This window comes from Hipposideros armiger, unplaced genomic scaffold (genome assembly GCF_001890085.2).
Source record: "Hipposideros armiger isolate ML-2016 unplaced genomic scaffold, ASM189008v1 scaffold_17, whole genome shotgun sequence".
NCBI classification, from domain to species: Eukaryota; Metazoa; Chordata; class Mammalia; order Chiroptera; family Hipposideridae; genus Hipposideros; species Hipposideros armiger.
Genome location: NW_017731367.1, coordinates 7,892,507 through 7,920,024, shown reverse-complemented (window position 1 = coordinate 7,920,024; position 27,518 = coordinate 7,892,507). Strand labels below are relative to the sequence as shown.

Genomic DNA, 27,518 nt, shown 5'->3' with positions numbered 1-27,518 from the left:
CAGCTCCTCGACAAGCTGCCAGATGCCCCCGGGCTCCCCTGGGCACGGTATGCCCTGGCCCTACAGGTGCCACTGCCATAGCAGGCTGGCTTTGGGTACTCCAAAGGGATGGCCATTGGGGGTGGTGATGAGGAACTGGGGGGCAGGGCGCGTGAGCAGAGGCCCAAGGCAGCTAAGGGCACAGCAGCTCTGGGCCAAAGACAGGCAGGAGATGGGCTGTGGCCTCGGCGGTGAGCCCGACAACCTCACATCTCCCTAGTGGCGAGGCCTCTGCCCTCCAGGTGGGTCTGGTTCCAGGCCTTCAGCTGCCAACTCTCGGGGTGACCCTTGTGACCTCATAGGGAAGGGACTGGGGAGGCCCAGCTGGCTTCTGGCAGCCTAGGCTTGTGGGCTCAGGTTCTTCTCTGAGGCTGGTGGCCGGTGGTCCTTCATTCCATTTGTTCCAAGGAGAGCCTGTCTCCAGGAAGGGGTGGCAGAGACGAGCAGTGTGATTAGACTGTGACTTTTCACACTGTCACACACTGCAACACAGCACCAGGCTGGGGGCCACACACACACCCCCCCCCCGGGTGAGGGAGGGTGAAGCGTGAGGGCTGGGGGAGGGGCTCACCTCATTCTCAGCCAGCGCCTGCTTGGCCAGGTAGTACTCACGCTTCACCTTGACCTCCACGGACTCAGGGATGTCAGGTACCAGGAGGTCGAGGACACGGCCGATGGAGAACACCACGTGCTGGGGGGCAGAGGACAGTACAGGTGTGGACACCTGCTCCCAGCTTCCCTGGGACACTGCAGAGCCCAGTACAGTGGCCAGGCAGGGATTAGCTCCATTTCCCAGAGGGGGAAACAAAAATGCAGAGACGAACTGATTTGACCAAGGTGACAGAGCAGAAGTGCTGAGACCCTACTCCCTTGATCTCACCGAGCCCCCCGTGCCACATGTGAGATTAAGATTAGACAAAGCAGGGAAGCCGAGAGTACCAGTGGGGGAAGCCAACAGAGGAACTGGAGGTGCCTCGGCTACCTCAAACACAACGACAAAGGCCAGGCGGATGGCCAGAAGATGCCAGTAGGTCCGGGAGTAATGCCCATCGTCTTCCCTGAAAGCCCGATACCTGCAGGAGGCATGGCACTCAGTGTGGGGAGCCCGGCAGGTGCCTTTCTCAGCTTCACCTTTCCCTCCCTGATCCTGTAATTCTGGGCCTGGCTTACCATTAGGGGGCCTGATGCAGGAACTCCCAAGCAGTGTGCTCTGACAGTCCCTTTAGCTTTACCTGCTGTGGTCCCCAAGGGGTGGATGGGCTGGAGTGTCCCATTTTCCTACCAGGCTAAACTGGGCCCCACGGTGGGAAATGCCTTATTATCTAGATGTGACAATCCGGTACGTGTGTGCTACAGGTGAAGTCAACCTCCTTATTCCTTGCAGTCTGCTCTGCTCAGAGACTCTGCCTGCCCAGCATGTAGCTCCCTTCCTATAATAAGCACAACGTTCAGCTTTGCTTTCTGTTTCAGATTGAGTGGTCATCTTGTCATCCTTTGACAGCTTCCTGTATTTCTGTCTTGTGGTAAGATGTGACATCCCATATTGTAACAAATTTAGATGTTGTACTCCATGGAAAGCATCACTAGGGCCAAGTTTGTACGAAAAGAAAAAAAAAATCTTGAAAGTTAAAAATATAATCATTGAAAAAAATTCCTCAATGAATGAGATAAACTTTATGTGGCTAAACTAGACACAACAGAAGATAGACTGTGGGACCTGGAAGATGATTATGATGAAATCAGCCTGAATGCAATATAGATAGCCTACAAGATTTAAATATATATATATATATATATATATATATATATATAAAAGCGCTCAAGAGACATGAAGGAGAAATGGAGAAGTTCCAACATATTGGGAGTTCCAGAAGATGAGAATGGAAAGGAATGGAGACGCATTATCTGAAGGAATAAAATGGAGATGTTTCCAGGACTAAAGAAAGACATCATTCTTTAGATCAATAGCACATTTTGAGTCTCAATGAGAAATTTTAAATAAACCCTACCATGACAGATAGCTGTTAGTGACACAAACCAAGGAAAATGAGAAAAATATTTTAAATGCTACGCATGCTTCCAACAACAAAAGCCAGGTCACTATATAATAATATTTCCAAAGACCTGATGCAAAATAACTCTAAACCTGGAATTTTATACCTGTTATTCAAAGGACAGAGCGATATTTTAAGACATATAAAAACCAACATACATAAGAGTTTACCAACTACACCATTCCTGAAAGAGCTATTAAAGGATATACTTCCACAAGAAGAAAAATGCATTCAGAGGGAAGGCAATGAATATGAAACTACTGTAGCCACAGAAATTAATACAGCACACCAAATAGATGTGATTAACAAAGACTAAAAATGTTTTTGTGTTTTTTAATAGTAAAATTAAAACTGTATAACAATATGATGGGCACTCAATAGGTAGTGAAGTACATGAAGATCCCAGTCATGCTCAAGCAGAGGAGACAAAAATGAATGAATTCCTTCAGGTTTTATTAGAAAAATGTTTAGTTAAGAATGTATGCTAAAAATATAAGGGTAGTTCCTAAAATAATAAAAATATACAGCATCAGTTCCAAATGAGCATAAAGAGAAAAAAAATACACATTTTTTACTCATCCATAGAAGGCAGAAGAGGAATAAAATGGAAAAAGAATGGGAGAGGTATCCACTAAGAACAGATCACAGCTATGAACTTATATGCAACTCAGAACCTGAAAATACGTAAAGCAAAACCTAACAGAACTACATGAAGAAACTGATAACCCTACATTCCTGGGAAGATTTTAACTCACCTCTATCAGAACCTGATAGAATAAGCAGGAGGGAAAAAAGGATGAAAACCTGAACAATAAAATTAAGAAGCCTGACCTAATAGGTATATGTAGAATGTTGCTCTAAAATTAGCATTAATAAAAAATAAAAAATTGTTTTCAAGTTCACATGAAACACATGCAAAAATCCACTGTGACCAGGTCATAAGGGAAGCCTCAGCATATATGAGATTCCCATCATCTCAACTCGCAGGTTCTCTGACCTCCAAGCAATTAACAGAATCAATTACCTTTTTTAAGTAGCAAAAAGAATTTGCAACCACATGGATGGATCTAGAAGGTATTATGCTAAATGAAATAAGTCAGAGAAAGACAAATACCACATGATTTCACTTATATCTGAAATCTAAAAAGCAAATGAACAAACAAAAATGAAAACAGACTCATAGATACAGAGAACAAACTGATGGTTGCCAGAGGAGAAGTGGGTGGGAAGATGGGCGAAATAAATGAAGGGGAGTAAGAGGTACAAAATTCCACTTATAAAATAAGTCCTGGAATGTAATGTCCAGCTTAGGGAATATGGTCAATATTGTAATAACTTTGCATGGTGACACGTGGTAACTAGACTTACGGTGTATAAAAATATCAAATCACTGTTGTACACCTGAAACTAACAATATTGTATGTCAACTATAATTCAATAAAAGCAACCAACTCCACGTGTTTGGGAACTTACTCTCCTAAATAATTCATGGATAAATAGGGAAATCGCAATTGAAGTTATTAAGTATATATATGAAGCTATGAAGTGAAGGATAGTAGATATATTATCAACACTAATGGAATGAGACTTTTAAGGGGTATATTCAAGTAAATGTATAGACATGAGTTAATTATTAAAACCCAAGAAAAACTGGAAAAGAACAAGTTAAGGTTTCAACTCCACAACATTGATTTTTAAGAGTAAAGACCCAAACTACATCTGGAATGAAAATGGGGCCCTAACTACAAAAACATGTGAGCTTAAAAAATCTTAAGAGAATATTATGAATACATTTGTGTCAATATGTTTTAAAACTTAGCTGAAATAGTTTTCTGCACACACAAAGAAATTGACTCAAGACGAAATAGAAAACGTGAAACTACCTAGAAGGTGCGCCTTGAACACGGTTTCAAAAACTCAAAAATCCCCGTATGAGCGGACCCGCGTTGTTACCGGGTCACTGGCTGTTGCGAGTCCTTTTGCGCGGAGGCCGGACTTCAGTTACCTGGGCGGCGCCCTAACCCCGCGCTGCTCCCGGGTCAACGAAACCTCCCCCGAGGAAAGGGAGGGGATGGGTGGTCACACTCCGCGCGCGCCCCCAGTGTGCTCCCGAGTCCTGCAGCTGTGTGCGTGCGTGCGTGCGTGGCGCGGGGCGGAGGTGCTGACGACCTTCGGGCTCCGGGGCAGGAAACACGGGGCACGGAGCCCACAGCGTTCTGGTCCTCCCCGTTGTCCTTAGGGGTTGGTCCCCGCCCCCGGAGAGCCCCGCCCNCCTTCGGGCTCCGGGGCAGGAAACACGGGGCACGGAGCCCACAGCGTTCTGGTCCTCCCCGTTGTCCTTAGGGGTTGGTCCCCGCCCCCGGAGAGACCCCTCCCCGGGCGGCCTCACCTGCACGTGCGGTTGTGCTCCGCGGCGAAGGCGGGCGGGGCGCGCGCCAGCGTGAAGTTGACGAAGCCGCGCAGGTCGCCGGCGCGGGTCCACTGGTAGTAGGTGCGGGGCAGGAAGTCGGACGAGAAGGCCAGCAGGAAGGCCTGGCGGCGCGCCCCGGCCGCCCGCGCGGGGGCCCCGCCTCTGTCCCGCGGTCCCCGCCGGCCCCGGCCCCCGGCTCGCCGCGCGCTCACGTTGCTGATGACGGCCAGGTGCGTGATGCCCGCCAGGATGGGGAACCAGATGCCGACGTCCTGCGCGCGCTCGGCCACCGGGCGCCGGCGCTCGCGCACGAACTTGCGCGCGTCCAGGCGGATCTCCACCCAGTTGTTGAGCAGCGCGAAGAGCGGCGCCAGCGGGCACGCGGCCACGAAGATGGTGACGAAACCGAACTGCAGCACTGCGGGCGCGGGGGTCAGCGCCGGCCCCTCCGTGCCCCAGCCCGCCGTGAACCCCTCCCTGCGCCCCGCCCGGCCACTGTTGCTCCTCCTGCCCCTGCGCGTCCTGAAGCCTCAGCCCCAGGGCCCCCTCCCCCTGGAAGCCTCCCTGACAGCACACAGGGCTGGATGCGTGTCGGCAGCCGCCCAGGCTCCCTGAGGTCAGGCATTGTAACTCTCCGCGCCACTGCCCGGCCCAGCCTGTGGGATCATGGCAGGAGGGGGAGCAGAAACCTGCCTCTGATTTTAGGGTTGGCTTCCCCATTCACCCCTTGGGGGACTCTAGGCAGTGGCTCCTTGAGAGGGTTCCTGGGTCTTTGTAAAATTACTAAGGAGAGCATCAGACCCATTGCCTGTTGCCCAATGGAGTAGGGACACACAAGGTCAACCCCACTCCCACGCTCTCACGGAAAAACATGTGAACCGCTCATCCACAAACCCGTACCACTACTGTCACCCCTTTTGCCTCGGATGTGGGAGAACTCAGAGGGATCTGTTTGGCTCAGATGTAGCACTTTCCATTACAAGAGCTCCGTGATCTCAGAGTAAGACCATGGGCTGCAGCGTTAGATACTGACGAAGCACGCCACCCCATGCCAGGAATGAGCTGCAGGCATGGGCCACCCCCCGGCCAGGGCACGGGGCAGGCTCCCGCTGGCTGGCATTGAGGAAGTTTCTGGAGCGTCGACTCCCAGATGGGCCCCCAGTGGTCAGGACACCTGAGGCCAGTCACCAACCAGGTGCAGCCTCACTCTCCAGGGCCACTGTCCCCACCCCTGCACCTGCTCTCCGGAGTACCAGGCTGCTTTCTTCACGGATGCTTTCCAGGGAGTGGGGAGATTAAGGCCACTCCAGGACAGCCTCGTCGACTGCCCCAGGTTCTCTTCCCAACCCCTGTGCCCAGGACGCTGGCCCTTCCCATCCTTGGCCGACCTTTTCCGGGTGCTCCCCACTCTGCCCCCACGGTTCCTTCCAGGATCCTTTGCAGGCCTGGCTCCACCAGGGCCCCTCTGTCCCCACTGCACCCCCACATCACGTTTCAAGGGAGATGTGGACAGAAATGCTGAGGCTGAGGCCCTGAGTGGCACTTACCCATTTCGAGGTACTCATCAAAGAGGCCCTCACAGGGCAGGAGCTCGTAGTCTGCCTCCCAGGGTGCCTGGCCAGCCGCTGCTGAAGCCCCCGCTTTCCTCTTAGAGCGAAGCCGGAACTTCTGCCACCAGCCCTTCAGCTTCCTGCATGTGGGACACCCGGGAAAATGGCTCCTGTTCTTACAAGCTGGGCTGCGCTGCAGTTACAGGGCAGCAGGGAGAGGAGGGTCTGGGGCCCTGGGTGGGCACAGTGGGGCAAGGCCTCCCAGAACACTGCGTCCTGAGGGGCAACCCCTCCCCCATCTCCCCTTCAGCTCCCTCAGGAAAGCCAGCACTGCTCCTGGAAGCTTTTGGGGGGCATGGATTTCCCTGGGAATTGCAAAGAGGTGCCAAGAACTGTGTCAAAGTTGGGAGGGAGCAGATGAGGACAGTCTGCTCCAGGGGAGCTTTGTCACACGCGGGGCACATGTGCATGTGGCTTTGTCATACATTGGGTACATTTGTGCGTGGCTTTGTTGTGCATGAGAGCACATGTGTGTGGCTTTGTCACATTGAGGCATGTGTGCGTGTGGCTTTGTCATTCATGGGCATGTGACATGTGTGGGGGCACTTGCACATGACTATCATACATGGGGGCATGTGTGCATGTGGCTGTCAAATGTAGGGCATGTGTGTGCATGACTCGTGTGGGGCATGTGTGCATGTGACTGTCATGTGTGGGGCACATGTGCGCATGGCTTTCACTCATCCAGCCTCTGCCCTTGTGATCTTGAATTCACTGTCCTGAGATGCAGGGCCGCAACCCAGAAGGGATGTGGGTTGACCCCACAGCTAGGGTTTGTGGGGCCCCTAGGAGTCCATGCTGTCTGAGGGAGACCAGATATGCAGGGGAAGGTGCAAAGGTGTCCAGGTTGGGTCCAGCCTCAGGTAGTCCATTGCAAAGGCTCTGGCCTGGGAAGGGGGCCCAGTTGCTGGATGGGGGCCACAGTGGTGCCAGTGGGGGTAGTACTGGGGAAATGGGACCCCAGTGGTCAGGGTTCCTGAGGCCTGGGCCTCCCCGGCTCCTCCCTCTGGTGCTGCCTTGGAGGCTGGAGATGCTGCAGAAAGCCCTGACCGCAGAGGCTACAGACAGGAAGGGCTGACGTGGGCAGGGCCCTGGAACCTGGGCTTCCTGCCCCCACCAAAGGTGGCCCAGGGACAAGAGAACTCAGCTGTGTGGTGTCACAGAGTCCACAGGGCACGTGGCCCAGGGCAGACCCTTCCCTCTCTGCAGATGAGGCATCCAGGTCTAGGAGGGGCCTCCCTTCTTCTGCAGGCTGGGGGCTGCCGGCCCAGACACTCCCAGTCCCACAGTCCCTGGACACTGCCCAGGGCAGGGTGGGGGTGACTCACGGGACGAGAATCTCCTGCACGTTGTTGATGACCTGTTTGCCCACCATGATGACCAGCAACTCCTGAGCCAGCTCGATGAGGCAGCCTCCAGCAGCACACTATGGCAGGAGGGCTCGAGGGTCAGCTCAGGGGAGGGACCGGCCTCAGGTGACCCATCCTTCTCTATGCCTCAAAGGTGGCCCCTGCCATGCCCTCACCTGCCTTTCAGACACGCCATGGACACCTCGTGGACTGCACAGACCCTCCCCCCGGGCCCAAGCTCCTCACAGTTGACCCCCCCACCCCCGTCTAACTGGGGACTGTGCATGGGAACGACCAGGGGGCAATGCTGTAGGGCACCCCAGTTTTCCTTTGGGGACCCATGTGGGGTGATGTGGGGCTGACTCTAACTTGTGGCTCCAAGGAGCGCCCCAGGAATCACTGACCCTTTTGAGCCTGTGAGAGGTGGGCCCAGGGCTCTCAGGGGGAGCTCCGGGGACAGCGTATGTTGCACAGGGGTGTCGGCCTGTGCTGTTGAGGTGTCAGCCCCCAGGTGGTTGGGGGAACCTGCCTGACAGCAATGCAGCCTTGTTTAAACACCTGGGCGCAGCCCTGGCCGTTTTCAGCACAGGAGCCAACAAACGGCCCTTCTTGCTTTAGCCGGTTTGAGCTGGGAACTTCTCCCACTGATAATTAGAAAGCCACCTGACTGATACAGCGCCGTGCACCAGTCCACCCGAGTGGGGATCCCAGTTGCTTTGTCCTTGAGACGCCCCTCCCCTGACAGGTGAAAGTGGAGGGTGTCTTAGGGGCGGCCACTTTGCAGGCAACTGTGGGGTTGGGTCACAAACCAGATGGTGTGAAGGAAGGAGGCCTCCTCAGAGGAGGGTCTTTCAGGTGAGGTCACCTGGGGACCGTCCTAGCCCCTCCCAGCTGTGCCACCTGTACCCTTGGCCTCAGGATGTGTGTGGCCCTCAGCCAATGAGGAGCTAGATGCACGGGGACAATTTTGAGGGGTTTTCTACAGTGTCTCTGATGGTCAGGGCAGGGTCAAGCCCAGGTGCCCACAGAAGTGACCCTACGTTCAGTCACTTGCAGGCGTGGGGCACTGAGCCCCGTGAGAGTCGCCAGCCTGTGTCCCCAGCTGAGCTCTGGGCAGTGACAGTGGCTCAGGTGTGAATCGGGTTAGAGTGGGGAAAGGATGACACATATGGACACGGACTGTGGGTGTTTTGTGGGTGGCTGTTCTGGGGGGGGGTCTAAAGAAGTGGTGTGAAGAGGCTGGTGTGGCCATCCTGGGGGCAGCTGCGGTGGCGAGAGCTGCCACAGAGTAAGGCTCTGATGGAGGTCAAGGGGCCAGGACCTGGGGCCCTGGCATGGTCAACGGCGCTGGTCTCCTGCACACTCACCTCCTCGTTACGGACCCCAAACAAGCTGTGGTAGCTGCCCGGGTACCCCACAAACCTAAAAGAAATGAGATTCCCAGGTCACAAGTAAGGAGGTGTTTCTCGCCTGCTGCTGCACCCACACCAGGCCTGCAGGACTTCAAAGTGGACCTGGAGCCCACACAGGGTCGGGGAGGCCCAGGGCCAGGGGACGGGGAGGCCCAGGGCCAGGGGACGGGGAAGCCCAGGCCTGGGACGGGGAGGTCCAGGGGCAGGGATGGGGGAGGCCCAGGGTAAGGCTGGCTGGCAGCCATGCACCCACCTGCCCTTGAAGAAGGCAATGTATATGGGTGAGGAGTAGAAGTTGGCAAACTGGAAGATGAACACCTTGAGGGTGAAGGCGTCCTCGAACCTGGTCTGTGTCCGGTGCATTTCTGCCACAGAGAGGCTCCCTGGTCCCAGATGGAGCCTGGCCACCCCCCACAGCCCCGCGCCCTAGGACCTCCCACCCACCAAGGGAGGAGGCAAAGTGTGGCTTTCCTGAATTTCTAATTTAACAACCACTTGAAAAATGTTATGTTGGTAGAGGAAGAGTGGGGTCATGTGACAATAACCCGTATCAATGTTAAGAATGGAAATGGAAGCACAGGTGAGCAGCCAGGGGCAGAGGACAGAGTCCCAGAGCCTGTCTTGAGGTGCCCAGGAAGGCGGTGCTCAGGCGGAGGGGACACCTGAGGCTGGAAACACTCTGGGCAGCTCCGCCAGGGCCCTGACCCTGTATCCCCTCAGCTGGGACACCAGCCCACCTGGAGGCCCCCCATTTTCTCCACAGCACTCCACCCCCATCACTCTCCCTCAGTGGGCACCAAGCCCTCCGTCCTGTTCCTAGACCAGGGCCACTAACAGACAAGCAATTTGTGGAATGAATGGGTTGGTTCATTAGTTTGTCCTTAGGAAATGTGGGGTGGGGGGGAGTAGAGAAAATGCGGGGAGAGGGAGGTGAGCATGAATGGGGCGGGGGCGGAGGGAGCTTACTCTGCAGCTGCCCACCTTAGACACTTAGGAAAGTAGTAGGCTATGGGCAAGTCCCCCACGGGGGCGCTCAGAGGGGCTGACTGGCACAGACAAGGGTCCCCACCCCTCACAGCCCCAGGGGACCTCAACTGCAAGGGGTCCTGTGCCAGGGGGGCCAGCATGGCCCCAGGAGTAGGGTGAGGCCTGGGTGCCCTGAGGGCACTCCTGTCCCCACACCCAGGCCACGCTCATATCTGTTTAGGGACCCCCGCCATCTGTGCCTCTTTCAGACACTGAGGACCCTGTAGATTGTCAAGAAAGGCACTGACTCTGGCCAGCAGGGCTAGGGCGCGTCCCGGGTCAACCCTGGTCACTCACCCCATCTCGTCAGGAGGTGCGCCAGGGCCACGTAGAGCTTGGAGAGGATGAGGATGAAGATGAGGTTCACCACGGACCCCGTGAGGCTGGCGATACGCGATGCCTAATGGGACGCGACCATCAGAGCGGGCGCTGGCGTGGTCCCGGGCCACCCCCGAAGCAGGGGCAGGTGCTGGAGGCTCACCCAGGCTGCCAGCAGGGTGTTGTGCGATCTGGACACCAGGATGGCCATGATGGCCCGGTACAGGATGATGGACACGAGGCACATGACCACCACAGCCACCTTCAGAGTGAGTGACCAGGCACGTGAGCTCCCGGACCCCTCAGGCCACAGCCCCCAGCTCCATCGCTGCCCCCAGCTCTAGACCAGGCTGTGCCCCGTGTCTCTTCCTGGTGTTGTTGGGGGGAAGCGGAGGTGGGTTGGGGAGAGGTGGAGGTTTGGGGGAGGGGCAGGTCATTTAGGGTTAGAGGGTGGAGTCAAGGGCACCTCTGTGCATTGTTCCTTGCCCCAAGTCCTGGAGAATTGTCCTTCCTGTCCCCACACCGCCCCCGCAGCAGCCAAAATTGGGAATTCCTGACATCTGGGAAGGGGGGTTGTCCCTGTGCTGGGACACACCCCCCACCCCCCCACCCCATGTTTGAAGGCTGCCCCAGGCTCGCATCTGTGAACCTTCTCCCAGCCCCCTGCCTGGCACACACCCAGCTCTTACCACCAGACCCACTGCAGGGCTGTGAGTTTGGGCTCCTCCCCGGAGCCCAGGCCTTTCTGGGGACAGCAGGGTCTTGTGGGCCGGAGGGAGCACGGGAACAAAAGCTGCCTTCCTGCAGCTCAGGAGAAAGGGGTACGCTGGGGAGGGCACCGGGGCCTCACCATCATGGCGATCACCACGGACCCAGCCAGCACGCGGCGCACACGGCTCCTTCTGGGGAAGTAGGGCTCATCCTCGCCAGTGATGGGGTTCGGGGCTGTTGTGGGGGCTGAGGCGGCAAACTGGGGCCGCGGCCTCTCCTGGAAGGGAGCCCATGTTTAGCGGCAGCCGCGCATGGGGAGGGGGAGGGCGGCCATGGTCTGGGGGACGACCCACCTCGATGTCCTCGTAGTCCGAGCAGCCCCAGCGGTAGGCCAGCGTGGCACTCTTCCGCTTCCAGTACTCCAACAGCAGCACTGCCCATAGCGCCACGAACAAGCTGAAGAAGACGGTGCCGCCGTGGTCAAAGAGCCGGCCTGCCTGCGGGAATGGAGCGGGACGTCGGGCTTGGGACTCGCGGCCGGGCTGGCAGGGCCCTCGTGCTGCCCGGTCGCTCCCTCTGGGGACAGCAGCGCCTGCCCTAGGCCTGCCTATCAGTGCAGCTTGAAAGCAGGTACCTTGTTTCCTGGTGCCCAAGGCACAGACTAAGGGGATGTTGCCCAGGCACTCACCCTTTATTGATCGGTGATTGAGGTGAGACTCACATGAGACTGTTGATACTTGCGTGACTTGGACTTAGAGTTAAGGCTGTAATGCCTTGGGAATGTGGGGTGAATGTATGTTGAACGTGGGATGGACATGAAGTTCTCGGGGGGGGGGGCGGAGAGTGGGCTGTAGTGGATTGAATTGTGTCCAGGAAAAGACGTTCCCGGAACCTTAGAATGTCACCTTATTTGGAATAGGGGCCTCTGCATATATAAATAAGGTGGGGCCTCCAGGTGACAGTAGCCTGAATTCAGGGGCCCTGAGCCCAGGGACAAATCCTTAGGACAGAAGTGACAGGGAAACAGGCGCACAGAGGGGAAGGCCGCGTGAAGATGGAGGCAGAGACTAGAGCGGTGCAGCCACAAGACAGCCGCCCCCAGACTCCTGGCAGCCACCAGAATGCAGGAGCGAGGCAGGGGACAGAGTGTCCAGGAGGAAGCGGCTCTGCCAGCACTTTAACAGTGGCCTCTGGCCTCCAGAACGGGGAGGCCATACGTTTCTGTTGTTTTAAGCCCCCAGTTGTGTGCTCTGTTAGAGCAGCTGGGAACCCAGTACAGGCAGAGGCCCAGGAAGGCGTGTGTCAAAGGCATGTCTGGTCCACGGGTCCAACTTGGCCCTGAGGGCTCCAGGCCCAGTGTGTGGGGGGTGTAGGCGAGGCCACAAGATCGCTGTTCCCATGGAAAAGCTGACACCCCACAGTGTGCTGGGCTGGTGTGCAGGCCAGCGGGGCTCAGGGGCTCCAAGGAGCCCCCACCCCACCCCTCACCCCCACTGGGAATTCTGCTCAGCTGTCTGTCTGCCTTGGGGGCCCTCCACTTGTCCCTCTGGATCAGTTATACACAATAACAGTAATAGTAAGAGCCAACGTGTGGACACCTGTTGCGTCAGGCACTCTGCCAAATGCTGTGAGGTGGGTGCCAATCATACCCCCAGTCCAGGTGGGAACATCACCATGAGCTTAAATGACTCACAGGGGGCTCTGCCTCAAATGGTGACAGAGCTGGAGTCCCAGGCAGGGCTGGACGAGGACCTTGGGGAGCTGCGTTCCTTACCTCGCCCAACCCCTCCGCATACCTGGACCAGGGCACAGGAGCTGGAAAGCAGCCAGAAGGGGCAATCGATGCAGAGTGGGCACATCTCGAAGCTGTCCGTGCTGCTGCACACCTCCTGCCTTCAGAGCGGGGTGGGGGGTGCCGGAGCGTGGGGCAGCCCTCGGGCCAGGCCCACCCCTTGCACTCTCCCTCCCACCACCTCCTTTGCCAGGCCCGGTGTTACTTTAAAATATATGCAATGATAATTTTTGAGATAACTTTGAAATTTCAGCTCCATAATAAGGTAAAACCTAAGCCCAGGCATTTGTTTATTGTAAGAAAAGCTACAAGAAACAAGGGCGAGTGCCAATAAAATTAGCCTGGAGCACACCTGCCCACCCGTCTCAGCCTGGGGACGCACCTGCCTACCTATCAGCCCAGGAGCACACCTAGCCACCTGTCATCCTTCTAGTCAGGTCCACAGGGCCCTTTGTGACACCCATGACGGGAGGAATGTGCTTGGTGCTCACCTTCATCCCCAGCTCTGCATCGGGCCTGCCACCTGGGGGGTGTCCTGACCCCACCCCCCTACCCCCAAAACATAGGGCAAGGCCTGGGAACTGAAGGGAGAGGACACTTACGTGGGCGTGTCTGAGAACACCATGAGGCAGCCCGCCAGGAACACCAGCGCGCCCACTACTGCCGCTGGCAGGAGCCAGCATGTGTAGAACCCTGCAGAGGGGACCCCGGGTTAGCCGCCAGGGACCCGGCTGGGGAGACCCCAGGGTCAGCTGTCAGCAATGTGGGTGGGCCTGTGTACCCACTGCTGGACTGAGCACTGGACGGGGGTATGCACAGCCACGCGTGTGCCCCAGGGACCCGCATTCAGCCAGTGGGGTCTGGGGGCTTCTGGGAGGAAGCTGTGAGGGGCGTGGCCCTCTGGACCGTCCCCCGCAGCCCCCGCTCCTGGCCCCTGCCCTGGACTTTGGACCTGCTACCATGTTGACCAGGGCCTTAAGGGCCTGTCTGGGGACCAGGGAGGCTGGGGGCAGGAGTCAGGAGGGGCCCCGCCTGCAGAAGGGGGCTCCCAGCCCCTCACTGGGGTGTTAGGAGGGCCCCAGAGCAGTCCCAGCGTTCAACTGTCTTATTGGGCCCGTGGCTATGTCGTCCTGGGAGGGCTCAGCATGCTGGTGGCCAAGGCCTGTGCTCCGCTCCCCTCTTGGGGTCCCAGAAGCAGACTATGACCCTGAAGACCCAGTTGGGGGGACCTGGGAGGCACCAAGGGGCAGAACTCACCGAGCCAGGCGAAGTACAGGGCCACCTTCTCTCCGAAGTACCTGCGCACGTGGTCCAGGGGCTGGTACTTGTACCACTTACGCCAATGGGCCCAGTGCCGGAACAGGACCTGCCGCTGGCTGAGGCCTGTGGCCCGCAGGCCCTCCGAGGGCACCGTGACTGGGCCCTGGGGACAAGAAGCGCTGGGTGGAGACTCTAGGCTGGCCTGGGTGCCCACCCCCTATCAGTCCTATTCTAGCCCTGGGGGCGTCAGCACTGGGCAAGACCCAGGTGGTGCCCAGTGTGGGGGACAGGCAGACAAACCCAGGACGCAGGGCTGCTGGGGGCCCTGGAGTCGAGGAAGCCTCTCTGGGGAGGGGACATCTGAGCTGAGCAACCTCGGCCTCAGGGCCCCTGGGGTCTGAGTCTGGGGCAGAGGAAGGGCCTGGAGAGGAAGCCCTAGGAGGGGCCGGCGACTGTAGCCCTGGGTGCAATCGCTGTTTCTGGTTTGGGTTCCATGGCTCAGAAGCTGACAGCCCCCCAGTGGTGGGTAAGAAGCCGACTGCCAGGCGCTGTGGGTTCTGGGCTCTGGCTGGAGGCAGAAGGAGCGAGGCCACCACAGCGTGAGGTGGGCAGGCTGCGAGCTCCCCGGCCCGTTCTCACGGTCCCTCCTAGTGCACAGGGAGGGGCTGTCCCTCGTCATGCGGCAGTGGCTGAAGGCCTGATCCGGGCCTCAGGCCCCTTCCTGCAGCTCTGAGGCCTGCTGGGCGGCTGCGGGGGTCTAGGGTATAAACAGCCTCCAGACCACGTGGTAGACATTTTGTTAGGACGATAGTGAGGCTGACCGGCCCGGGTACAATGGCAGCTGGCGTGGTGAGTGCCCCTCCACTGCCTCAGTTTACCCAGCTTTATTTGGGGCACAGGGGACCTCACTGTCTTGCCCAAGAGGAAAGCTGCCCAGGCAGACAGCCACCAGGCCTGTCACGTGGCCAGGAGGGCAGCACCTGGCTGCCCATGGCTTCTGACAGGCTGCAGCGTGGTCTGGTCACATGGCAAGTGTGTTTCTGACCCCAGCACAGCTTCCTGTCGGCCACAGCTGCCCAGCACGGGAGGGCAGAGCCCCCACTCCCACTTCCCCTGGGGGTGGACAGCAGGGCCCCTGCGTCCAGGACTCACCCCACGCCCAGGCCCCCCAACCCCCAGGTCTCACGTCGTGCAGGGGGAAGGCTGCCCTGAAGACGCCCTGTGACAGCAGCTGGTCAATCCCAAACAGACCTTTCTTCTCGTGGCCGTAGGGGGTCTTGGCCAGGATCTCAAATAGCTGGGAGTGGAGGAGGAGGGCACTGGTCACCTGACCTGCGACGGCAGGGTGGGGCCATCCTGGCCCTTTGGTCGGTTGGTCCGGGGCTGAGCCCCAGGACAGCCTCCCACAGCCCTCTGGTTGTCAGCAGGGGACAGCCTCCCGGAGCAGCCCACTCGACCCACCCTCTCATGACTCTGCCCTGCAGGTTGGCTGTAGGCCTCGGCTCTCTTCATCCAGTGGCCGTGGCTGCCTGTCTCACAAGCCCATAGCCGTGCTACCCGCTCCGGGCCTCGGGTGGAGGGGGGACAGTTCCCAGGGGGCCCTGAGCAAGGCCCAACTGTGTGCAGTGAGGTGAGTCAGCCTCTAGGACTTCAGCTGGGGCCTCAGCCCTCAGATGGCTGAGAGCTGCCCCTGTCCCCAGAAGCCCCCGCTCCCAGCCTCAGGCTTGGGGGCCTGGGATGGGTCAGGGCTCGGGGACGTGGTGGGGACCCCCACTTACAATCTGGTGCCTGCTGGTGCAGGTGAAGAAGGTGTCCTGGTTGTCACTCCCGAGGAACCTGGGTGTGTGGGAGCGCAGAAGAGCTCGCACAGGCAGGAACACGCGCACGCACACTCACACACACACCTTCATCCCACACGCACGCACGCGGGGAACAGTCGCTGCTCCCGGCCATGTGATCAATTCCCATTTTCGCCTCTTCCTTTCTGGAGGCAGGAGGTCACAGAGGGCTTTCCAGATGGCACAGACACCCCCTTCCCAGACTGCAGCTGGCACGGGGCAGGGTGGTGTGGGAGCCCCAAGCTCAGCAAAGAGCCCTGTGGCCTCACACGCACCCCCTGGGGTGCCGAGCATGGGACCAAGGGCCTCGGGGGCGGTGTCTGGTGGTGGCCTGGGAAGAGGAGTCGTTGGCCAGAAGGCCCTCGACACCAGAATCTTGTCAAGCCCCGTGAGTGGGGCAAGGGTGGGTGAGGCTAAAGGCCCCCCAGTCCAGAAGGGCAGTGTGCTCAGCGTGGGCAGCGTGGGAGGCTTCAGTGCTGGTCACCCACATGGGTCCCCCCGCACCTAGACACTGCCTCCATCTGCAGGCTGGGTGCTCCTGGGAGAGGGGCTTCCAGGAGCCAGTGTGGACCGACCACGTCCATCTTTGGCCTCGGCAGCCGGAAGGCTGGGATGGGAGGGGGCCTCCTGTGGCCTAGGCCCAGGAGACCGTGATGAGCAGGGACCCTGGCACTCACCATGGGCCCACCCACACAGGACGTGGGCCTGTGTGTGCAACCACTAAGGTTCGGGGGACATTTGTCCCGCAGCACACCCTGCTTAGCCTGACTGATGGGGACATGCGCTAAAGCCTGCAACTCGCGCTCCCCAGTTGAAAAGCCCAGGGAAGGAGAAGGTTTGGGGGCAGCCAGCACCGCGTGAAGCTCTCACCGTGACAGCTTGCTCACTTTGAATTGGCAGGAGTAGTACTCAGGGGGCACGTCGGGCACCTCCTCCAGCAGGATGTTGGGGATGCCCAGCCACTGCAGCAAGCTGGCTGACCAGTTGGAGGCCTGGTTGGGCAACTCCTGGAAGGAACCGTCAGGGGTTTCTCCTGCCCGAGCAGACAGATGCCCCACGGGGTGGAGTGCGCAGGTTTGCAAACTGGGCAACAGGGCAGCCTTCAGGGTGGCTTAGTCGGTCAGTGTGAGGCCCAGAGGCCACAGGGTAGGAAGGGACAAGCGGGTAGAGGGGTCTGTAGGTGACAGAGCCCACAGGTGTGTCATCCCGAGGTCACCTGCTGTCCTCTCCGCCCTGTGTCCCCCAGCCTGGGGCTGCCCCGTCCCCTCACAGTGCTGGCCCCCAGGTGACCAGCTCAGAACCATGGCTGCTGCACACAGCGTCCCCCACCTCACCTTCCCTGAGTCCGCCATGGGGGACGGTGCCATCACCCCACCCTGTGTGCCAAATAATGCTTCTCGGGGCTTTGTGTGATGGTGGGTGGGAGGGGCCCTCGAGGACATCGAGCGGGGACCCCCAGGGTTGTCAGCACTGGGAGCTGCACCCAGCATGTGGGGTACAGTGATGAGTAGCCCTGGCCTGGGGCCTGGCTGCCCTGCGCCCCACGCACCCCATACCTGCAGAGGCAGTTTCAGGCGCAGGTCTTCCGCGTAGTAGCAGAGCACGGCCCAGGAGGCGCTGAGGAGGACGTAATGCACGGCACTGTCCTCGCCTTGCACATCACGCTGTGGGGACCCAGGGGCTCGTGAGAGCATGTGGGTGCATGCGTGTGCAAACATGTTTGCACACATGTGCATGCATGTGTGTGTGTGTGTGCCCACGAGTGTGCGTGTTCACACTTCTGGGAAAGGCAGATGTTTCTGAAGTCATAGTAACCACTGACCAGCTCTGGGTTTAAACCTTATTGGTCAGTGACAGCTTGCCTTCCGGGCCCCCAAAGCTGCCACCACAGCCTGGCAGGGCCTTGCTGTGCTCAGTGCTGCTCCAAAGGCAATACATTCGCCTTTCAGTTTTCAGATGCTGAAAACTGTGACAAGCTTCTGTGTGTATGTATGTTATGCATGTACACATGGAAGTGTACACATATGTGTGTGAATATATGGGGGCATCACTATGTCCACATGGGTGTGCGTGTGTGTGGTCACATGACAGCCATGTCCACACACACTCCTGGAGCCCCGAGATGGGGACTTTTAGTTCCATGGTCAAGTGTCTCTACTGAGTATGTTCCTGTTTCCCAAAGGCCACCTGTTAAATCTGGGGGTTCTTGTCCCTTGCCACATCACTGCCATCTGGGGTTCCCCAAATGGCAATTCCCAGGCCCCACTCGGGGCCAAGTGGAAGAGGTGTCCGGGGACAGGCCCAGGCTCAGCGCTGTGGGCATCACCAGGTGGCTGTCACGTGTGCTGAGAGCTGAGAACTGCCATTTAGACTGAAGACTGAGGGCACTTAGGGCAATGTGTCAGGGAAGCCCCTAATGGCACCCCTGTGGTTGTCTCTCTGTGTCCCCCACTGCAAGGTAAGCCATTCAATTCTGGATGAAGGTTTTGCAAACTCATGTGGCCTACCTACGAGCCACACTGTCCCACAAGCTTTCCCCATAAGAAGGGGGTCTTTTCATCCCCACCCACCAGACTGGCCAGCGGATCCAAACTCTTGTCCCCGGTCCTGTTGTATGTGTGTTCTCCCACAGTAGGGCAGCTCTGGAAGGGAGGGCCGGAAGCTGTGGCCTCAGGGTGGGGGAGGGTGAGCAGCAGGGGGAAGCAGCTATTCACTCAATACAACGAGCACAAAATGTGCGAACATGAGGGCGGGTGGGAAGTGACAGGCACAGAAGGTGGACGAGAGTTCACACTGGTTAAAACCAACCAGGACACTGCAGTGACAGCCAAGGGCCAGCCGGACTGGGGGACAGTGTTTGCCACAAGTAATCAACAAAGAGTTAGTGTCCAGAATACACAAGCGCACATGCAGTGATAAGAAAAAGGAAACAACCCCACAGAAAAAAGAGCAAAAGACAGGAAAAGGCAATTCTCAGTACTGGAAACACAACTAGCCCATAAACACGCAAAAAATGCTCAACCTCTTTAGGAATCGTGGAAAATGCAAATTAAAACGGCAGTGAGACTCCACTGCACGCCACCCAGATGGGCAAAACTTTAAGTCAGACAAAGCCAGATGTTGAGAAGACACAGAGCACCAGGTATCCTGCACAGCTGGCCGTGGGGCACATGGAGGTGCCACCTGGGAGCATGGTGTGGCCACACACACACCTGGGCCAGCAGCTCCATTCTCAGAAGAAATTCTGCACTGGGGCCCAGGGACACAATGTGTGCAAGAATCTGTAGCAGCCAGTTTTCATAACGGCCCAAACTGGGAGCAGGGCAAGCATCCGTTCACAGTGTGGGTCAATAAATCATGACAGAGTCACACAGTGGTGCTTGCTAAGCAAGGACAACGGCCCAGTGGCAGTGGCACTAACACAGCGTGATGTCAGGGGAATCACGCTGAGCACAAGTCCATTCCATCAAGTTCATACAACACCAAGTGGCATTGTTTGACAACAGAAAGTTGGTGCTCAGATGATAAAGACACACAAGTGGGCCGGCTGAGTGGCGCGATGGTTAAGAACTGGCTTGGGACGCCAGAGGACCCCGGTTCAGATTCCACATATGAGGGCCAGTGACACTGCCCTCTACAGCTAAGATGCTGAACAACAGCTCAACCTGGAACTGGGCTGCCGTGAGTCGAGTTGCTGGCAACGGCGTAGGCTGCAGCCCCTGCTGCAGTGGGTTGCCATGGGCTACCGTGTGTGGCCAGTAGCCAGCGTGAGCGGCCAGCAGCCGCAGTGAGCAGCCGTCCAGAAGCCGGCGACTGATCTGCCTCGCCCGGGAAGAGCGCAATGATGGTGCCAACTTGGGCCAGTGAAGCAACATCCTCCACAACTAGACTGAAGAACAAAAGGACAGCAACTTGTCTGTTCCCCTTCCCCCAATTCCCCAGCGCTGTTCCCATCCCCCAAATCCCCAATTAAAAAAAAAAAAGACACACAAGAATGTGAGTACATAAAATCCAGAGTTGATTACTCTGAGGAGGGGGCACCTGTGGACACAGCCTGCTCCTGGACAGAGGAAGGGGGATGGAAAGGAGGGCAGAGAACGCAGGAGATTGAGGGACCCGGCGACGGCAGAGCTGTGCTCTGCACCCATTCCCCCACTGCTCCGAGCCCCCCGCCCTCCTGCAGCCACACAGCTCTTTCTGCTTCCACGTGCTCCCTGCAGCTGCTTAACGCATTTGAAGTGGGACCGACTATTGCAACAAACATAATACGTATAGATGTTTTAGCTGTTAGAGTCTATAAACACACAAGACTTACAGTTAAAAATGTTGCACCTAGACACAAGTGTTCATGTTGGAGGTGGGACACATGAATGGAGAAGACAGCTTCTGAGCTTTCAGGTGAATCTGAAGGGATCTGGCTTCAGTAAGCTTGGTGGCTATGGTGGGCTTGATATTTAACTGAGGTGTGGGGCATCTGCTCTAGGTCTCAGGTGTCATGCCCTCAGGCCTTGTGGGGCAAGGTCATAGGTCACTGAGCAGATGCAGAGCCTAGGACCCTGCCCACAACCAACCCCACGTACCTGGTCCACATGCAGCCCAGCCACACGAAGGTTATCCAGAAACGTCTCCCTCCAGGCCCTGTGTGAGCCAGTCTTGTCTCGGCTGGTGTCCTGCTGCCGGCCCAGGTCTTCCTCCCAAACAAGGACAAAGTCTGCTGGAAACCAACAGGGACAGAGGCGGAGAGGATGGGCTAACTCAGGGATGCCAGCCCAGGGAGGGGGTGCCAGCATCCCAGCCAGGACACCCAGCTTCCAGGTGGGGAGCAGGGGCCAAGCGCTTGGACACTTGGCCCACTCCTCTGTACAATAAGGATGTGGTCATGGTCAAGGGAGCAACCTGCTGTCATTTGAGAACCAGAAGGAGAGAGTGGGAAAGAAGCAATCTTTGAAGAAAAATGGTCAAGAACTTCCAAACCTCATGAAAGGAATCAATCCAAAGATTCAAAAAGCTCAGTGATCCCCAAGCAAGATAAAGAAATACCGAGGAACACCATGTACAACACATCTTTGCTGTGCACTAAAGAGAAAGAGAAACCGTAATAGTGGCAAGAGAAAAAAACACTCATTTTTCATGGAATAATAATAATGACACCTGATTTCTCAATGAAACTATGGACCTCAAGAGACAATAGATTGTCACTTCGAGGGGTAAAAAGTATAACTATTGCACTGTGTTGTACAGCTGAAACTAATTCTAAAAAATGTGTATTTCATAATAAAAAGAGAATAGAACAGCATCTTTAAAGTTTTAAAGTGCTGGGGAGAATATGGCACACTGGAATTCTTTATCGGGCAGAAACGTTCTTCAGAGATGAAGGCTAAAGGAAGACCTTCTCAACACTCAAAACCTGGGAGATGGGTCCCAGCTATCTGCTCTGCAAGAAACACTGAAGGAAGCTCTTTAGGCCAAAGGAAATACTCTCAGATGGAAGTGCAGATGTGCAGGAAGGAATGAACACACCACAAAGGAGAAACATTTTGGGCAAATGTAAAAGTAGAACTATTTACAGATGACACCATCTTGTATGCAGAAAACCCAAAGGAATTCACTATAAAAACTATTAGAACTAATAACAGGTTTGGCAAGGTGGCTAGATACAAGCTCAATATACAAAAATCAATTGTATTTCTATACACCAGCAATGAACAATGAAACAAAGAAAAAAAATCCATTTACAACAGCACCAAAAAAAGGGAAGAAATTTAACAACAAAAAAGTGTGCAAGAATTATACATTGAAAACTACCAAATGCTGAAATAAATGGAAGAAGAACAAAGACATCCTTTGTGTATGAATCTGCATGAAGAAGACTAATATCGTCAAGATAGTAAACTGATCTATAGATTTAATCCCTATCAAAATTTCAGCTGCCTTTTCTTGCAGAAATTGACGTTTAACGTTCATGTGGAAATACGTGGGACCCAGAATAGCTGAACAATGTTGAAAAAGAAGAACAATGTAGTAGGACTCATGCTTTTTGATTTCGAAACTTACTACAAAGTTAGAATAGTCAAGAAATGTGGTACAGGCACAATGATAGGCGTATTGATCACTGGAATGTATTTTGTGATTCTGAATATAAACCCACATATTTATGGTCAAGTTTTCTACAAAGGGGCCAAGACAATTCAATGGGAAAAGAACAGTGATTTCAGCCAATGGTGCTGGGAGAAGGGTTATATAAAGGAATGAACTTGGATTCCTACTTCATACTCTACAGAATTAACTCAAAGCAGGTTAAGAACATCAGATAAAAATCACAGAACTAAGGATAAAAACTAAAATGGTAAGACTCTTGAGAGAAAGCAGACTTGTAAATCTTCATGACCTGGTTTAGGCCATGATTTCTTAGATATGACACCAAAGGCACAGCAAGAAAAGAGAAGATTGGTAAGATGGACTTCATCAACATTAAAAACCTACATGCTTCAAAGGACACCATCAGGAGTGTGAAAAGGCAACCCGGAGAATGGAAGAAAAATATATGCAAATGATATACCTGATAAAGGACTTATATCCAGAATGTATAAAGCACTTTTACAACTTAACAATAAAAAGACAAATAACTCAATTTTAAAATGGGCAAAGATTTTGAATAGACATTTCTCTAAAGAAGATACACGAATGGCCAATAAGCCCATGAAAACATGCTCAATAGCATTTGTCATTAGGAAATTGCGAATCAAACCACAATGAGATGCCACATCACCCATCAGGACAGCTACAATGAAAAGACAGACAATGACAAGTATTGACCAGGATGTGGAGAGATTGGAACCCTCACCCATTGCTGGTGGTTTATAGAATAGTGCAGTCACTTTGGAACACAGTTTGGCAGTTCCTCAGAATGTTAAACATTGAGTCACCATATGACAGAGCAATGCCACTCAAAGGTCTACACCCAAGACAGAGGCACACTTATGTCCACGCAAAACCATGCATATGAATGTTCACTGAGGCACTATTTGCGATAGCCCCCAAGTGGAAACAACCTAAATGCTCGTCATCACTTCCCTTGGGTGCATCCCCAGAAGCGGGGTTGCTGGGTCACAGGGTCGCTCGGTGTTTAATGTTTTGAGGACCCGCCATGCTGTTCTCCATATTGGCTGCATCTTTTCACATTCGCACCAGCAATGCATGTGGGACTATCCCTTCATCCTGCCCGACACTTGTTATTTTCTGGGTTTGTTGTCTGTGTTGATTTAAAGAGCAGCCATCCTGATGGGTGTGAGCTTAGGGAGTCTGCTTCCAATAAGGCTCTTTCTGGTGCTGCCTGGACAGCAGGTCGGGCGGACGGCACTGTGAGCCCAGGGGCGTGCAGTCCTCTGGGGGAGACGATGGTGGCTTGGGGCAGACAGAAGCACTGAGGGTGGGGTGGGAAGTGGATCTGATCGATTTTGAAGGTAGAAAAGGTATGGGGCACAAGAGATAGGAGTCTGCGATGACTCCGAGTTGTCCTGAGGCCAGAGCAGGGGGAGGTGGGCACCCCCTCTGCCCTCCAGAGCACTATCAGCAGGGAACCCCCTTTCCTGCTGTCACGCCAGGCTGTGTTCTGCTCCCCCTGAGGCCTTCACCCCATTTCCCAGCACAGCAATTGGCCTCATAGCTGGCTCAGGAGATAGTGTTGGGTGAGGGAGGGGCAGCTTGGTTACAGAGGCCTGCTGTCCTCCTGCTGCCACCTGCGGGCGCCCCATCTGTGTCCCCACCCCCAGGACCAACACAGGCACAGCTGGCAGATACTAGAAGAGGCTCACCGATCCGGGGATTGGCAGGGGTCCCCACCCTGCAGGCGGCCGCCTGGTGTCCACCTGGCTGGAAGGAAAGCATCTGACCATGAGGACCTGCCCCTGTCCTTCCCCCACCCTGCCCTAGACAACCCAGGGACACGAAAGGACAAGTCGAGGAATACACGCCTGTTGGGTGCGGGCAGGGGGTTCGCAGGCACATCCAGGGGTGAGGCAGCCCCATGCCCCTCCAGCCTCCCTGAGGACCTTAACGGGCCTCTGAGCAGCTGGCCAGGGCTGTAGACGAGGCTCAGGTTTGCAGGCAGCATGGCCAGTAGCCAGGGGTGCCCACCCCTGCTGGCCTCCGGGAGCTACAGGGGGAGCCAGGCTGCCCCCTAAGTGGCCCTGTGGACGGGCCAGAGGTGGTAATGGTGTCCAGAGGGTGGAATCCTGTTCTAGGTGAGCGAGGCCTTGTGTGCCTCCCACCCCCCGGAGGCTCATCACTGCTGTGTTGGGGGGCAGCAGGAAGGGGTGCCCATGCCCACTCTCCGCCATGGGGTTGGGGTAGGCAGCACCCTGGATGCAGACACAGGGCACAGGAGGACGGAGAAGAGGACCCTGCCAGGGACAGCCCCACTCGGGGTATCTGTCACCCCAGGGACAGGAGTGGGAGCCCTGTGTCCCCCCTTTTCCCTTCCCTGCTGGTGGTGGGCTCTGGCCATGCCCCGCCTCTGCCTGGACTGGCCTAGTCAAGCCTGTCCCCAGGGGCTTCTGCACTTCTGACTGAACGTCAAGGATGCCTCCCTCTTCTCGTCACCAGGCTGCTGGATGGCACAGGAGGGACACGCAGCAGGTGAGGGCTCGGGGTCGCGGGGAACTCAGACAGGAAATCACGTCATGGGGCACTGCTCGCCTCCAAAGGCTCGGGGCTGGTGCTCAGCCCTTGTCTCCCGGTCTCTGTGTCCATCTCGGGGATGGGGGCTCAGGGACACCCATCTCAATCCACCACAGACCAGGGGCCTGGAGCCCAGGGAAGGGAGGCGAGGGGCCGCCCCGAGGGCCTCCGGTCCCCCAGGCCCGGGTCAGTGTGGAGAGTTACCTCGGAGGTGCTGGCTGTGCTCCCGTAGGAGTCCCCCTTCTCGGGCCTGGAGGCCATGTCGATCAGGACAGCGGTGTCCTCGCCCTGGGCACGCCGCTGCAGCTTCCCGCTCCTGTACCCCACCAAGACCAGGGTGGGGACGGGTAGAGAGGGGGCACATGAGACCTGGTCCTCATACCCGGCACAGCCTGCCGCACACCCACCTCACAGGTGAGGACGGGCTTGGAGCCTCGGGCAGGGCCAGGCCGAGCTGTGCGAGGACCCCCAGACTGGGCCTCTGGCTCCAGGAGGGGACCAGGGCGAGGGAGCCACCGTCCATCCTTCCGTCCTGAGCGCCCACGTCCCCTCCGCCCTGTGTGGGCAGCAGGCCTCAGGGGCTGGGTGGGGGCCTCGGAGTACAGCTGTCCCTTCCTTCTGCACCCTTGCAGGAGACAGAAAGACGGGCCTGGCTCCTCCTGGGAGGCTGGCCTGGCCACGCTGACCCTACGTCCCCCACACCGGCCTCTGCATTCCTCTGTGGGAAGGATGGTCGCCACTGTCCCCATGGAAGGGTCAGCAAAAGGGGGTGAGAGGACACCTGTGGCCGGAAAGGGGTTGATTTGAGCCAGTGCTGGTGGCTCAACCTAGCAGAACCAATGTGGCCCCGAGGGATGTCATTAGGGCCACAATGCTGGGAGGGTGTGAGGGCGGAGGAGCCGCAGGACGCCAGAGCAGGCAGCTCGTCCTGCCCACATAACCTGAGGTCTGGACAGGCGGCGATGACAGCCTGCACCTCCTGACCCCTGCCAGCTCCCAGATGCCCAGGGCCAGGATTCATGACAGCATGGCATGGTCCCGGGTCCAGGGCTGGGGGACCCCAGAGCCAGTGCGGGTCATGGGGCAGCAGGAGTCCCTGCTGTGGTGGGCAGATGGGGGCTTCTCGGTGCTCTGCTCAGGGGGACGAACAGGGGAGGCCCCAGCCACAGAGACCCGGAGGCGAGCTCTCCGTGGAGGGTCTGCTGCAAAGGTGGGGGTCCTCTGCCCAAAGCTTCACTGGGCACCTGGCCCTTGTCACCCCCTAGGGCCTGGATCAGATACCATGCGTGGTCTCGGGGCACCAGGGTGAACCCTGGAGCGTCTGCCCAGAGGGAGCCCTGATGGGCTGGGGTGCTCACTGCCCTCCTGGAGTCCTCCTCCCCACCTCCCCGTGCCCACGTAGAACAGTCCCCACCTGGCACAGCGGCTTCCAGAACAGGCCTCCGAGGTCATGGCTAAACTCCCAGCTCCAGCCTGGTCTGGCAGCTGAGTCTGGCCAGCCCTGCGGGCAGAGAACTGGGAGGGACCTGTGCTCGTGGCCCTGCGCAGGTGGTGACAGTTTTCATGTCCTCACCCTCCCAGCAGAGGGGCAGGCCGGAGAGGTGCCTGGCACGGTGGCCAGGGCAAGGCCTCCCGCCCCTGGAACAGGATCTGCCTTTGTTTGGAAAGGGGGTGTGAGCTCCGTCTGCAAACAGGCCCAGCATTTTCCTAGAGCCTTCACATACCCCGCCTGCAAATGCCACTGTCCTCCCCAGCTGACGACACGGCTCATCTTTCTCCCCTTGTTTTGCTGAAGGGCTTCAGGGCCCATATCTGTTCCACTGTGTGGGGGTGGGGACAGGCAGAGCTCAGCTGGGTGGCCACACGTGTGGGCTCCATCATCTCCACCTGGTGGTGTGCCCAGGTGGGCTCCGTCGTCCTCACCTGGTGTGGCGGACACATCTGGGGACCCAGGTTGCAGACCTGGCTCTGCCACTTCCTGGGTGTGGCCTCAGGCGTATCTCATTGGCTCAGGGCCCATCTGTGACAGGGCTGCAGCCCTGCTCACTGCAGGGAGGGTGTCCCAGCCCTCCTGCCAGTGGCCCTGGGCCTATCTCCTGGAGCCTACTCACCCACGCGTGCAGCCCCCAGGCATGGCTGTTCTCCTTGGTGCCCTCACCTGCCTGACCCCCACGCTCCTCCCAGGAAGCCCTTGGACAGCAAGTCCAGCCCCTGCGGGCCAGGCTCTCTCCTTCACGCCCAGCAGAGCCCGGGCGGTTGTGGGGACACCCTGGGCCTGAGAGCAGCTGCACCGAGGTGTCTGTCTGGGGTCAAACTTTTCCCACACGGACCCCGAGGTGGATTCCTGTGTGGGGACCAGGCTGGCGGAAGTGCTCAGGACTCAGGAGGAGTGGGAGGTAGGCGGCAAGGGGGGCAGGTGGGCAGAGGGTGGCCTCAGCTGGACCCCATGGGCCTCTGGAGGGGACTCATGGGTGGAGGACACATATGTGGAGACACCCTGGGTACAGTTTTCAATTTTTACTCTCTACAATGTCTTATGGTTTGAAATTTTTTCAAGTTGCATTACTTTTACAGTTTTAAAAAGTTGAGAGAGAGAGAGAGAGAGAGAGAGAGAGAGAGAGAGAAAGCTCCAACCAGCACAGGTGTCTCATTGGGTCCTTAGCACTAGGAAGAGCCCAGGCCCAGGATTTGCTACACCAGCTTTATTTGACTATAACTATTTTATATTCATTTATGCAACGTTTACAGATACATTTGGTGGAAGTAAAAAAAAAAAAAAAGCCTCCAGCTACTGTGGCTGAAGTAAGAAGATGTTACTCAGCTCACAGGAAACAGTGAGGTGGGGGCACCAGGGTGGGTTCAGTGGCCGCAGGAAGTCAGGACCACAGCCCTTGCCTCATGACTGCAGGATGGCTGCAGCAGCTCCATCCCTCAGGCCCATGTTTTTTTTTTTAAAGATTTTTATTGGGGACTTGGGGGGATGGGAACAGTGCTGGGGAATTGGGGAAAGGGGAACAGAC

The 27,518-nt window shown here is 56.8% G+C and overlaps 1 protein-coding gene across 1 annotated transcript; it reads right to left on the bottom strand.

Annotated features, from left to right (window-relative positions):
* Nucleotides 1-291: 291 nt before the first annotated feature.
* Nucleotides 292-25,982, bottom strand: ANO7 (anoctamin 7). The gene is made up of 24 exons (XM_019629612.1): nt 25,913-25,982; nt 24,703-24,814; nt 23,634-23,691; nt 20,400-20,533; nt 17,376-17,483; nt 16,690-16,826; nt 15,760-15,817; nt 15,168-15,278; nt 13,979-14,144; nt 13,324-13,414; nt 12,726-12,822; nt 11,283-11,426; nt 11,069-11,206; nt 10,382-10,480; nt 10,198-10,300; nt 9,128-9,239; nt 8,830-8,884; nt 7,442-7,539; nt 6,051-6,193; nt 4,716-4,921; nt 4,483-4,625; nt 1,022-1,112; nt 611-730; nt 292-453 (listed from the first exon to the last, which is right to left on the bottom strand). Exons 1-24 carry the CDS (start codon nt 25,948-25,950, stop codon nt 379-381), a joined length of 2,637 nt encoding a protein of 878 aa, XP_019485157.1. The 5' UTR covers nt 25,951-25,982; the 3' UTR covers nt 292-378.
* Nucleotides 25,983-27,518: the final 1,536 nt, after the last annotated feature.

Excerpts from the sequence above, each read along its gene's own strand:
- ANO7 (XM_019629612.1), bottom strand. The coding sequence starts at position 25,950 with ATGACCTCGGAGGCCTGTTCTGGAAGCCGCTGTGCCAG. Across the intron at positions 4,922-6,050 it reads TGATGAGTACCTCGAAATGG|TGCTGCAGTTCGGTTTCGTC; the intron begins GTAAGTGCCACT and ends CCGCGCCCGCAG. Across the intron at positions 1,113-4,482 it reads GAGCACAACCGCACGTGCAG|GTATCGGGCTTTCAGGGAAG; the intron begins GTGAGGCCGCCC and ends TGCCTCCTGCAG.